Source organism: Palaemon carinicauda, chromosome 8, assembly GCF_036898095.1.
Source record: "Palaemon carinicauda isolate YSFRI2023 chromosome 8, ASM3689809v2, whole genome shotgun sequence".
Classification (NCBI taxonomy): domain Eukaryota; kingdom Metazoa; phylum Arthropoda; class Malacostraca; order Decapoda; family Palaemonidae; genus Palaemon; species Palaemon carinicauda.
Window position 1 is genome coordinate 64,396,688 of NC_090732.1, and position 13,991 is coordinate 64,410,678.

Below are 13,991 nucleotides of genomic sequence, written 5' to 3' on the forward strand. Positions count from 1 at the left end.
TTTTTTTTTTAAAAAATGCCTTGTCGAACCTACGTCATGACAGAAGAAAAGAAGCTACCTGGGCATAAGCCTATGAAAGACAGGCGTACCCTTGCACTTTGTGCAAATTGGAAGATTTATTTAAAGTTTTCAGGCATCCTGACATCTAAGGTCATTGACGCCGATATCATTTAGTCTATATATATAAAAAAAATAAAAGAATATACAATTAAAACCATAAAAGTTAAAGAGTCATTATAACAGTTGAATAGTTTTCAGAAGACCTGCTTCTGAAATAAATCTAAAAATGCCACTTGCATAGTAGGACACATCATGTCAAAGAATCTTGGCAAGGATGAACCTGCCACCCTCACCTCGAGCCTCAAATAAATATCTATTTCTCAAGTTATTATAATTGGGACATTCGGTCAACAAATGCCTCACTGTTAGAGGTACCAAACAGTCGTCACAATATGGTTGGTGTTGGCCCTTCAGCAGAAACTTGTGAGTCAACCGAGTGTGACCAATACGGAGATGACAAAGAGACGTCTCCTTTTTTCGAGGCATCATGTCATACCTCCAAGGAGATATGACATTAGTTACTTCTCTCATTTTATTGCCATCTAAACTATCCCAGTGCTGTTGCCATTTACTGCAAAGCAATTTCTTGATGTTAGGTAGGAAGTCATTACAGGGAATGGGATACCTTCTTGGCAGCAACTCTGATGCTGCATTCTTCGCCAATGAATCTGCCTTCTCATTCCCACACACACCTACATGTGCTGGAACCCAACAAAATCGAACCATTATACCTTTCCTTCCAATAATAAAAAGCCATTCTAAAATCTTCAAAACCAGAGGGTTACTAGAATTAAAAACTTCTAAAGCTTGAAGGACACTCCTTGCATCACTAAAAATGGTAAAATTACCCTCCTTTTCCAATGCTATTTTCACAACAGCGGTTAGTATGCCATACAGTTCGGCAGTAAATATTGAAGCTGTTAGAGGAAGTGCACCTCTACAATTAAAACCAATACTATGTACTCCAAATCCAACGCCAGCATCAGATTTGGAGCCATCAGTATATACAAAAGTCGATCCCCTATGTTCTTCAACATGTTCCATAAACAGAGACCTGGGTTCTAAGTTTTGTGCAAATGCCAGTGGGGATTGCTAGGTGAAACTCGTGCCGATGTATCACGCCGATACTCCTCGAGCCTTCAAAACCCACAGTAAAGAAAATCTAAATGTGTTGTGGAGGGCTAATGGAAAAGCCTGGGTAAAAAGACAATTGTTTATTGAGTGGATAAATATTTGTTGTGGCCCAACTGTGAAAAAGTATTTGGAAGAGAAGCGCCTCCCTATGAAATGCCTGCTGGTCCTGGACAATGCCCCTGCTCACCCTCCTTCCCTCCATGAAGACATTGTAGCACAATATTCCTTCATCAAGATTCTCTATCTTCCACCGAACACCCTCCTCCAGCCCATGGACCAGCAAGTGATTTCAAACTTTAAGAAGCTTTATACGAAATATCTCTCCAAGAGATGTTTCGAAATCATTGAGAGCACAAACCTCACCCTTCGTCAATTTTGGAAGGAGCATTTTGATATTGTCAAGTGACTCAAAATGATCGATCAAGCTTGGCAGAAGGTTTCAAGGTGCACCTTGAACTCTGCTTGGAAGAAGCTGTGGCCTGATATTGTCTGCGAATGAGATTTCGAGGGCTTCCACGCAGACCAAACTGAAGAAGATTCCAAAAATGTTGACGATCCTGAACCTGTTGCTCAATCTGAAGTTGCCAAGATCATTACACTCGAGAAGTCCATGGGTCTGGAATTTGATGAGGCCGACATTGATGAGCTTATCGAAGAGCACCAAGAGGAACTTACGACGGATGACCTGAAGGAGTTGGAGGCCATGCGAGTGAACGTTGTTCAGGAAGAATACAGCGTGGGGGAAGGAGGATGACCCACTGACAGTGGCTGAAATTAAAGAGGGTCTAGATGACTACTTTAAAATGGTGGCTCTTGTAGAAAAGAGACACACAGAAAAAATTCTCACAGGTCGTGCGCTTGAGTACTGTAATGAAGTTTGCCTGAATCATTTCAGAAAAACTTTAAGAAGCAGGCAGAAACAAGCTTATTTGGACGAATATTTTAGTAAGAGGCCTTTGGTAGAAGCAGACCAAGCGCCAGCTAAGAAACGAAAGAATAGTGGGAGTGACGCAGAAAATATGTAGTGTAATTGAATTTAGAAAATACAAAACGTAAAGTCAAAAAAAAAAAAGTAGAAAAAGGAAAAATAAGAAATTTTATTTTAAGTTTATCGTAAAGTTAAGTGTTAATATTTCCTGCCGTTTGTAGATGCGTTTCCTAAAATTAAGTGTTTATGTTTTCTGTCATTTATAAATCTGTTTTTGTAAAGTAAAGTGTTTACGTTTGCTGCCACTTGTAAATGTTTTCTGCCATTTTCATCATCTTATACCACCCTGCACTTCGCTCTCGAACATCGCCTTACTCGAAAGGTAAGGTTCCACATTTTTGTTACTTTATTTTTACTGTCTGCTCTACAAAGACTTCTTTTTTTCAGATTACCAAAGTTAATTTATTATTGAATGATCAAAATACAGTTCTTTTCATATATAGTAATGCCTCACAACACGAAATTAATTCGTTCTGGAATGGCTTTCGTAAAGTGATTTTTTCGTGTTGTGAGTCACATTTCACATGCAAATTGCCTAATTCGTTCCAAACCCTACAAAACACCACATTAAATCTCATAATAAAGCTACAGTGTAACCACAATGAAATACTGTACAGCCAAATACATTCAATATACCTAAACTAAATGTTAATACCTGATATTATGTAGTTATTACAGCAATGTAATAATAAATGGAAAATAAAACAATACATACAGTACAATACTGTACATATACTAAATATACAGTTCCATATGTACTGTACTATTATAGTTACCCCTATTATAGACTACATATACATTTTCTGTTGACTGAACCCATTTTCTTCAACTCTGTGATAGGTTACTATTTTATTCTCGGCCTGGCTGGCAAACCTCTTTTCTTAGAGTGAAACTTTTTCGTAATGTGAGTCATAAAAATATTCGCATCTCGTTTCGTGGCTTGAAAATTTCTTAATCAGTGTCTTTCGTGAAGAGAGGTATGACTGTATTTAGTACTGTTTACTGGTGCATATCCTCTCTATAATCCTTTAATGTGGTGTTTTTTAGGGTCTGGAACCAAGTAGGCTATTTACATGTGAAAAGGCGACTCACAACACGAAAAAATCACTTTACAAAAGTCCTCACGGAACCAATTAATTTCGTGTTGCGAGACATTACTGTATGTATGTGTGTATGTATGTATGCATGCATGTACAGTCGCTCCCCTACTTACGAACATTCGAGTTACGAACAACGGTACATACGAACATGTCTGCGCGTATGTCGAAAAATGTTCGGAAAGAGATGCTGTAAGTTAGATTTTGTATTGCGCTCCTTTTTCCGAGTAGTGCTTCTTTCCGCCGCTAATACCGACGCTTGGCGCTGTGAGAGCTCACCCAGCATCCACCTTCCTCTGCCCAGTTCGTTGCAGTGCGTAAGTGCGTGAACGTATCTCCAGTGCGCAAAGAACTTTTTTCCTTTTTATCATTAAATATCTCGAGCATCCATTATTCAATATGGTGGGTGAAAAGCGAAAGGCTTCTAGTGAGAGTGGTAGTGCAAAGAAGAGGCAAGCCCTTTCATTTGAAACGAAAGTGGCAATAATAAAGAAGCTTGATACGGGTGAGAAAATGGTGAGCGTTGCACGGGCATACAACTTGAATCGTTCGACCGTCGGTACCATTTATAAACAGAAAGATCGTATAATGGAACACGTGAAAGGTGCAGTGCCGATGCAATCGACGATCATTAGCAAAAAAAGAGGGATAATCATAGAAGAGATGGAGAAACTTCTCACCATTTGGCTCGAGGATCAGCAGCAGCGGTGTATTCCTCTGAGCCTTATGCTCATTCAGGAGAAGGCCAAATCTATCTTTGAGGATGTCAAGGCTAAGGCTGGGGAAAGCGCTGCCGAAGAAACGTTTTCTGCAAGCCACGGGTGGTTTTCCCGTTTCAAGAAGAGGGCTAATCTCCACCATGTGTCCATGCCCGGAGAGGCAGCATCTGCGGACAAAGAGGCTGCCGAGCGATTCCCCCAAGTGTTGAAGGAGATCATTGAGGAGGGTGGCTATTCGGCTATGCAGATCTTCGATGTCGACGAAACGGGTCTTTTTTGGAAGAAAATGCCAGAGAAGACCTACATTAGCCGTGAGGAGAAGACGATGCCCGGATATAAAGCGGCTAAAGATCGCCTAACCTTAATGGTTGGGGCGAATGCTGAAGGGAGCTACAAGCTGAAGCCGCTGCTAGTTTACCGGGCAGCTAACCCTCGAGCCCTGAAGAACGTGACGAAAAGCTCTCTCCCCGTTATATGGATGTCAAACATGAAAGCATGGGTGACACTCGCTGTATTTGAGGACTGGTTCTTCCACCATTTCATCCCAGAAGTTACGGAGGAGGAAGTAACTTTTGAAGCCCATTCCAGCGACGACGAAGACCCTCTTATAATATAAAATCCTCCTCTTTCCTCCTCCTCCTCCTCCATCATCTCCTTAAGCATCGCGTACATCTTCCAAAAGTAAGTTAAACTTCATTTTATTTATCTTATTACGTACATGAACATACTGTCTCTCTCTCTCTCTCTCTCTCTCTAACATACGTAGTACAGTACTGTACGTATTCTCTCCATTTTATTAAATGTTTTTTTCAGTACAAACCAATACAGGTTACTTATACAAGCCTTAAACATACTTATATAAACCTTCAATATACTTATATAGGCCTTAAACATAAATTATAATACAAAATATAGCACTGAAGCAACTTACGAACGAATTCACCTTACGAACGATCGTTCGGAATGTAACTCGTTCGTAAGTTGGGGAACGTCTGTATGCATATATATATATATACATACATACATACATGCATACATATATATATATATATATATATATATATATATATATATATATATATATATATATATATATATATATATATATATATATATATATATATATATATATATATATATATACATATACACAGATGGGGGAACTATTGCTCATAGACTTAAGATAGCCAGCTGAAAGAAAACTTATAAAATTAAGAGGAGGTCTAAGTAATATTGAGAAGAACAAATAAAAGAAAGTAAGAGAGAAATTTAGATTTGAACTGGGGTTTCCCCAAGATCAAGATCTCTCTTGCCCGCTGCATGGCTTCAACAAGGAAGTACATTTTTCATGTTGAAACCAAATGATCCGCCAAGACATTCTCTCGTTAAGAGGGGCCGGGGCAAAACACATGATATTAGGCTTACTAGCCATAATGCACTGACTCATATCTCACAAATAATGATAATAATGCAAGTGGCAGTGAATAATATCAACCATACAAAGCACAAGCAGTATAAGGGTATGCATTGTGAATGCAAATGTCTAGATCGTCGAGAGAGGAAGGGATACGTCCTCGTAACGTAACAACCAGGAGCGTAGCAAAGACTGTTATGCGTCGGCACCCTACGCTGCCATACACTGTGGTTGCTTAGGAACCGTAATGGGATGCAATCAAATCCCTTTTTCTTTTGACTGTCTGAGCGTAGAAAAGGAGACTAGGAATAACCTGTTTAAATGACTCAAAAGTTTATACAGTATCTGCAAAGGATTAACATTTGTAATATCATCTTAACATATATTGAGAATACTATTCGCTATTTATATGCGCATATTCTCAAGAGCGGTAGCTTGAAATTAGCTGATGATAAATTCAGCTGAGAGCATTTACATTTTCTCAGATGGGCTCGCATAGAAAAAGGTTATCTCAATGATATAAAATTACTTCCTTGAATATGCTATTTATCAGGATATCATAATATACTATAGGAACACTCAGTAGAGTACACACCTCCACAAGGGTAGCTTATTTCTTGACCTTTTGGACTGATTTTGGAAGTTTTGCTCATTTGTGACCTTGACCTTAGACCTTCCAAAATTTAATCTTTTCCAGCTCTTTACGTAATAAGCTTAAAATCCATGGAAGTTTAGTTATTCTAAGATTAAAATTGTGGCCACTTGGTTGATGACCAGAATTTGAACTTTTGCTTGACCTTGACCTTCATATGTACTGCATTTGAAGCCTCTGTGACTTATGGCTGATTATGTGAATTGGACATTTTGCTTGACCATGACCTTTGACCTTGATGTTCCAACATTTAATCCTTTCCAGGTTTTTACATAACTGTTAATCCCTGCAAGTTTCATAACTCTACAATTAAAATTGTGTCCAGGAAGTCATTCACAAACAAACACACACACAAACAGGGGGTAAAACATAACCTCCTTCCAACTTTGCTGTCACAGGTAATAGGGTAAAAATACTTTCATTTCCTTTACGTAAATAAATATACATTAAACAAACATAAATGTCTCAGAACTTTGTACTTTTTCCTACTGTGGCCTTTGCCAACCAAACACTACTATGGGTATCTGGATTTAGTACGCTAAATCTGAAATCCGTCATAAGTGTCAGATATTGTAAGGTTCTACTGAACCTCCATAGGTCAGGTAAATGGTAATATACAGTGAACCCTCGTTTATCGCGGTAGATAGGTTCCAGACGCGGGCGCGATGGGTGAAAATCCGCGAAGTAGTGACATCATATTTACCTATTTATTTAATATGTATATTCGGACTTTTAAAACCTTCCCTTGTACGTAGTACTGTTAACAAACCACCCTTTAATGTACAGAACACTTAATGCATGTACTACAGCACCCTAAACTAAAACAGGCACAAATATTAAAGGCGATTTTATATCATGCGTTTCCTAAACACCTAAAAAGCACGATAAAAAATGGCAACCAATGTTTTGTTTACGTTCATCTCTGATCATAATGAAGAAACAAACTCATTTAGTGTACACATATATGTATAGGTTAGTTTTTGCATCGATTATATTGATTATACAGTACTGTATGTTGATTTTTTATTACCAATGTTTTAGTTTACGTATTTTTCTTAGGACTTCCAAATGAAATCTTTTTCTTTATGACGCCGCCTGAAACGACGGCGTGTACGCTCAGTAAACAACCACGCTCAGAACAAACAAGGCATTTAACGCGCATGATGATAGTGATAAATAATGATACAGTACATACAGTACTGTATTTACAGTAAAAGCATTTACAAAATATGTTACCTTACAAATATAAATTATACAGTATTGTACGTAGCAAAGCAGGAAAACAATTTACGAGAGAGAGAGAGAGAGAGAGAGAGAGAGAGAGAGAGAGAGAGAGAGAGAGAGATAGAGAGAGAGAGAGAGAGAGAGAGAGAGAGATTGTTTTACGTACGTAAATGTAAATTTTAAACAAAAAAAATATGATAGGTTACAACATGTAGACTTTTAAAACCTTCCCTTTAACTTAATGCATACAGTACGTACATTACTAAACTATAAAACAGGCAGTAAGAATATTAAAGTAAAAAATAAAGATTGTTACCGTACTCACCATGAAAGAAGTTGAAGAAAAACTTGAATGGTGATGGCAATGAATTTGCTGCACAGTAGAAATGATGATGATGAAGCTGATGATGTGTTCTACTGTGCAGTCAATGATAGTATTTTATGTCTCTTCAGACGGAGGTGTCTTTTCCTGGGACACCTCTTCAACTTCTTCCTGGGAAACTTCTTCAATTTCTTCCGAAGGCGTACTAGCAGGAGGAACAGGCTCTTTTTTGCGAGGCTGGAAGAACATTGTGATCGGAAGTTGTTGCCGCTGCTTCTTTTTTCGATCCAAGAGCATCCTGTAGGGAGTCATGATGTCATCGACCTTGTTGGAGAATTGCATCGAGCGAACCATATCCTCGTCCCACTCTTGTAACATTTCTTTCGCCTCCTTGATATGGTTGCAGAACTTGGCAAGCCGTTCTAATGTTAAGCCCGTTTCTTCGACATTTTCTTGGGTCTCTTCCTGGGTATCACTCTCTTCCTCACTTGCCGATTTCGTCAGGTCTTCGAGGTCTGCGTCAGTTAGGGGCTGGGAATGGCAGTCCAACAACTCGTCGACGTCTTCAGTCGTCATGTCGCCAAACCCGTCACCTCCAATTATGGCAGCCAACTGCACAGATTTCCGTATTGCAGAGTGTTGGATTTCCGACGGAGTAAATCCCTTGTCGTCGTAAACAATATCGGGCCACAACTTCTTCCAGCTCGCATTCACGGTTGCAGGTTTCATCTCTTGAAGTGCCTTCTGAATATTCTGCAGGCACGTGGCTATGGTGTACTGCCGCCAGTACGCCTTCAAGTTGAAATCTTCATCCTCGTCATCTTGGGCAGCATCCACACACGCAACGAGGTCCGCCAAGGTATTCTTCGTGTAGAGGGCCTTGAACGCCCTGATAACCCCCTGGTCCATCGGTTGAATTAATGACGTGGTGTTGGGTGGCAGGAACTCAACCTGAACGCCCTCACGCGACAGGTCAGTTGCGTGTCCACCAGCGTTATCCATAAGGAGAAGGATCTTGAATGGCAAGCCCTTCTCTAAGAGATATTGACTGACTTGCGGGATGAAACACTGGTGGAACCAGTTGGAGGTCAGCATCTTCGTAATCCATGCTTTTGGATTATGCATCCAGTACACGGGAAGGAGATTCTTATTTTTATTTTTCAAAGCGTGAGGATTTTTCGACTTATAAATAAGCCCCGGCTTTAACAAAAATCCAGCAGCATTGCCACACATCACGAGGGTAACGCGATCCTTGAATGCCTTAAAGCCAGAGGCTTTGGCTTCCTCTTTGAACAGGAAAGTTCGCGACGGCATTCTCTTCCAAAACAAGCCAGTCTCATCCATATTAAAGACTTGTTCCGGCTTGTATCCACCTTCGGCGATAATATTCTTGAACGTCTGGTTCACGTAAGTTTCAGCAGCGGCAGTGTCAGCGGAAGCAGACTCCCCATGCAGGGAAACGCTTTTCAGGGCGAAGCGTTTCTGAAACTTCGCGAACCATCCTTTGCTTGCGGAAAAACGTTTCTGAGGCTGGGAATCAGTGGATGTCCCTGGTTGAGGATCATCTGCATCATCATCATCTTCAGCATGGTTGCCGTCGTCGTCTTTAGGTTCCTTTGCAGCAAAATTCTCATATAAACTCAAAGCCTTTGTTTGGATGGTGTTCGTATCCAACGCTATGTTCTTCTTCCGGCAGTCGGCAATCCACACAGCTAAAGCACCTTCCATGCGTACGATCTTTTTATTACGCGTTGTAACGACTCGCTTCGCTGATCTGCTAAAGGTGATTGCAGCCGTCTTTCTAATGTTCGCCTCGTCCTTTTTGATATAGCGAACGGTGGATTCGTTGATGCCAAAATGGCGGCCGGCGGCCGCGTAACTTCTACCATCTTTTAACATGTCGAGAAGCGTAACCTTCTCAGCTATCGTCATCATCCTTCGGTGGCGTTTAGGCTCACTACCAGCCTTACTAGAAGCAGAACGCTTGGGAGGCATTGTACAGTAGGATTTAACAGAAAGTTCAACAAAAAGTTCAACTTAAAACAGTCGCACACAGCACAGATTAAACTTCACAAACTTAAGAACGTCTACTCAGCGATACGCGGTAACAGAGAGTGGACGATCCAGCCCCGCGAGAACTTTGATGCTGCGGGTAGGAGATGCGGGCAAAACACCAATCACAGGCTAGATAACAAAACTTGAGTTCTGATTCGTCATCTATCAGCGCTTGAACCAATCACAACCCGTCTTACAGTACTATGATGCGTTGGTTACTCATAGAAGATGCCCCGCACATACTGAACGTACGTAGATTAAGTACAATACCGTAATAATAATAAATAATGATAATACTGTACAGTAATAATAATAATAATAATGATAATAATAATAACAATAATAATTTTATTAACAACAACAACAATAATAATAATAATAACAATAATAATAAAAATTTACGTACGCTATTTTACGCCTCTCTCTCTCTCTCTCTCTCTCTCTCGTACGCTTATTCGAAATGTGATTTTTGCAACAAAGAATATTATTGGATGCAGTACTGTACTACGTACGTATACATACAAAAGATTCATGGAAAAGAAGCACATCCATTACAGTACACACCATTCTAATATGGTATGACTGCATCTGATTTGCGTTTCATGTTCGATTTAATTTTACTACGTACTGAATTATCGTATGATCACATTCTCTTTTTGTGTTTTATTTCTTTCTGTGCTGAATTATATATCATATGTAATGCAATGAACAATCAGTAAGAGCAGATATTACTAATTACAGTATTAATGGAATTACAGGTAACAAAATATCGTATTTGGGGGTCTTCAGATTTCGCGGTATTTTCGAATTTTCCGGAAAATCCGCGATATGTATATATATATGGGTTATGGAAAAACCCCGCGAAGTGGTGAATCCGCGATTGTCGAACCGCGAAGTAGCGAGGGTTCACTGTAGTTAACACTACTACACACAAATAAGTTATCTAAGCTATGCTGGGATAAACCTCCATACTGTATGCTCTATATGGGGTATTCCTAACACCTTTATTCATATTCCAATCACATGGTGAGCATATAATTTTCCTAACAATAATTCCTGTTCCAATTTCAAGGATGGCCCCGCAATTTTCCTAATACTAACTCAAAATATACTCCGTTCGAAGACAATGGATCAATATGGGTTTTCTTTTACAGCAATACCTTGACATACGAGTGCCACAACATACAAGCATTTTGAGATACAAGCAAGCCGCCGAGCAAATCGTTACATTGAGACGAACTTGAGATACGAGCACGCTTACAGATGCGGACATTAGGTGGCAAAGCCCTTGGAAGCTGCTCTCGTGGCTCACATCCCTCATTCATTTTGTGTGATCTCCGACTACTGTACTGTAAAGATCTCAGAGCATTACACGTGTTGTTTGCGTTATTTATGTGATTTTTACTTGTATTTATAGATAATTATATTATTAAGTGATGAGCCCAAAGCAAGTGTGCGGAAACATTAGCTGTGATAAAAAAAAATGCATGATGATGATAGAGGTGAAGCGTGAAATTATGGAAAAACAAGAGCGTGATGTCCGCTAAGTTTAGTTAAGTTAATTAAAGTTTAAGTGCCATATGTAAGGAACAGTGTAAGTACCATACGTGTACTGCCCAATTCTCTCCTTCCTCCCTCCCTCCACCACACAAACTGATGTTAGCCACTACAGTCTGTTTCAGAGGTAAGAACATAATAAAGTCATATTTTGCAGATCACAGTCCAGCAGTCATTGATGTGATTTTGTGAGAGTATGTGACGTATTGTAGCAATTAAAAGCATGCTTTTCCATTGTTATATAATTGATTTGGGTGGTTTTAATAGGGTGGGTACAGATTAAATTATAGGAAAAAATTACTTAAGATAAAAGTAAATTGACAAAAGAGCTCGGTCCTGAAATGCATTATGATTGTATGTCAATGTATTGCTGTAATTTAATTCTTGTTTATCAATGAGCTATATTTTCTTTTGTGCCCTGCTGGCTTGCTAAATCCAATTAATACCTGCAGAGCTAAAATTTTCACATATATTTTTTTAAAAGTCATTTACAATACACACAAGCATGCTTTGAAGGATTCATTCAAAATTCTCTGGCGTCCTGACATCAACTAATTGACTTAATATCCTTTGCTTAAAAAACGTATTCAAAACTATATCCATAGAAAACCATAAAAAGTGAATAAAACAAATACATGAATAAAGTATTTTGCAGAAAAAACAGCTTTTATTACTTCTTTGGAGGTTCTTATACTAATACATAACAAATGCAATATTCTTCCTGGGTGATTCTATGTGCAGGATAACCTTTCTGTTTATAGTATATGCCTTGTTAATTAAAAAAGGGATGCATGTCTACAACTTAATTTGATTTCCGTTTGCACTGTTAATAAAAAAGGGATGCATGTCTACAACTTAATTTGATTTTGGTTTGCAATGTTGCAAAGAAAAATCTTTCCAAAATAAAAGAAAAATCTTTCCAAAATAAATGAACAAATTTTGTCTTACCTTCAAAAAATAGTGATCTGAACCCCACGGTAACCCACTCGAGCTCACCAATCCTTTTATCATATGTGCTATAACTTTAAGTTTCGCACAACGTGTATTAAGTTTTTTCTGCCACCTGAAAAAGAACTATACATATAAGTATGGTAACAAAACAATACAGTTATTCAAAATTCCATCACAGTACTGTGATTAAAAAGTATAATTTAGGATCTACAGCATACATTATCTATAAAAAATATAATTCAAGTCTATTCTAAAACTTATCACATCATCACTGTAATAAAAGTGTAATATAGAGTACCAATTAAAAAAGAATTAAGGTATGCATTATTTATAGAAAAAAAAAATAATTTAAGTTTATTCAATGAAGTATAATTTTGAGTTCATAATCATTATTCCAGGAAAGCGTTATCAGTCAGTTTCTGGAAAGCTTACACAATGTTTTTCTAAATACATTAATGTTTCTCTACATAGAAAAACAGCTTTAATGGCAGGGGTTCCACCTGCGTAACGGAGCTCGAGAAACTAACCACAAATGAATTTTTTTTTCCTTTTTTCTTTATTTTAGCTTCCTTTAACAGAATTGTCCCTGATTTTAACTCTGCTAAAATGTATATACAGTATAAAGTTTTAGGTAGAATAAAAATATTATTTTACAGGTAATAAAGTTCAACGTACACCTTCCATAATTCCCTTGAATTATTTGGGAATGAGAATTTTCCAATTCACTACTTTTCAATCAAAAAGAAATTGATATATTAATCTAGTATGCACTGGTGTACTATGTATAACAATTCACCTTCAGGGACCAATATGCTGGTACTGAACTATTCTACAGGTAAGCTATTGTCATACAGTAATGAGTTTGGTGCAAATACAGATGACCGATTCATTTCCTCTGTTCTTCCAAATTCATTTTAAAACATGTCCTCAATTTATCTTCTGAAGAGGAGTAAGAACATTACATATTTTAAAGAGATTAACATATGAAATATGTTTGAAACAGATACATGGATTTGGATGTAGAACAGAGGTATTTGAGAGAACTATAGTTTGAACCTCTGGATAAAGTAAAATTCAAGTATTCAACAACAAATTATTTCTTTTAGATCTAGCACCAGCATGTGCAAAGTTAATGTAAATGGGGTCCAATCAATTGAATTTTTAGTGAACAGTGGAGTACTCAAAAAGGAAATGTGTGGTCACCTATGTTGTTTATCAGGCTATATATCAATCTAGTGATATCAGTGTTACTGTAGGGACATGAGGCATGGTATAACAATGAAACAATATCCAATAGATTTTGTAAATTTGAGAACAAAAAGATGGTATAAAAATGAAACAATATTCAACAGATTTTGTAAATTTGAGAACAAAAACATGGTATAACAATGAAACAATATTCAACAGATTTTGTAAATTTGAGAACAAAAACCAAGCTCTCAAAATATTGGGAGTTAAATGGCAGGACAGAATTAGAAATGAAACTATAAGAGAGATTGCTCAAGTGCCATATGTGGATGATATCATGATAAGGGGTAGATGGAGATTGTTTATGTATGCTCTTCGCACTCCCCAAGAGAGACTAGTTCACCAAACTTCAACTGGACTTCAAAAGGCACTAGAAGAGTTGGAAGACCTAGGCCTACATGGCTGAGGACTATAAAATGTGAAGTAGATGATGAATGGAAAATTATTTATTTGAAAGCTCAAGATGGAGACGACTGGCGAAATCTAAAAGAGTCCCTTTGCGTCAATGGGCGTAGGAGGAGATGATGATGATGATGAAAAGATTAAGTGAATTGCATGCTATCTCTGTTC

General features: G+C 38.1%; 1 protein-coding gene across 2 annotated transcripts in view; it reads right to left on the reverse strand.

The window, feature by feature from the left end:
• The window catches only part of LOC137644900 (uncharacterized), a 609,857-nt gene that overhangs the window by 115,788 nt on the left and 480,078 nt on the right, over nt 1–13,991 (reverse strand). For both annotated transcript variants that reach the window (XM_068377778.1, XM_068377779.1), the window contains exon 6: nt 12,171–12,285. In XM_068377778.1, the coding sequence (XP_068233879.1) occupies nt 12,171–12,285 (115 nt within the window). The remainder of the gene's footprint in view (nt 1–12,170; nt 12,286–13,991) is intronic.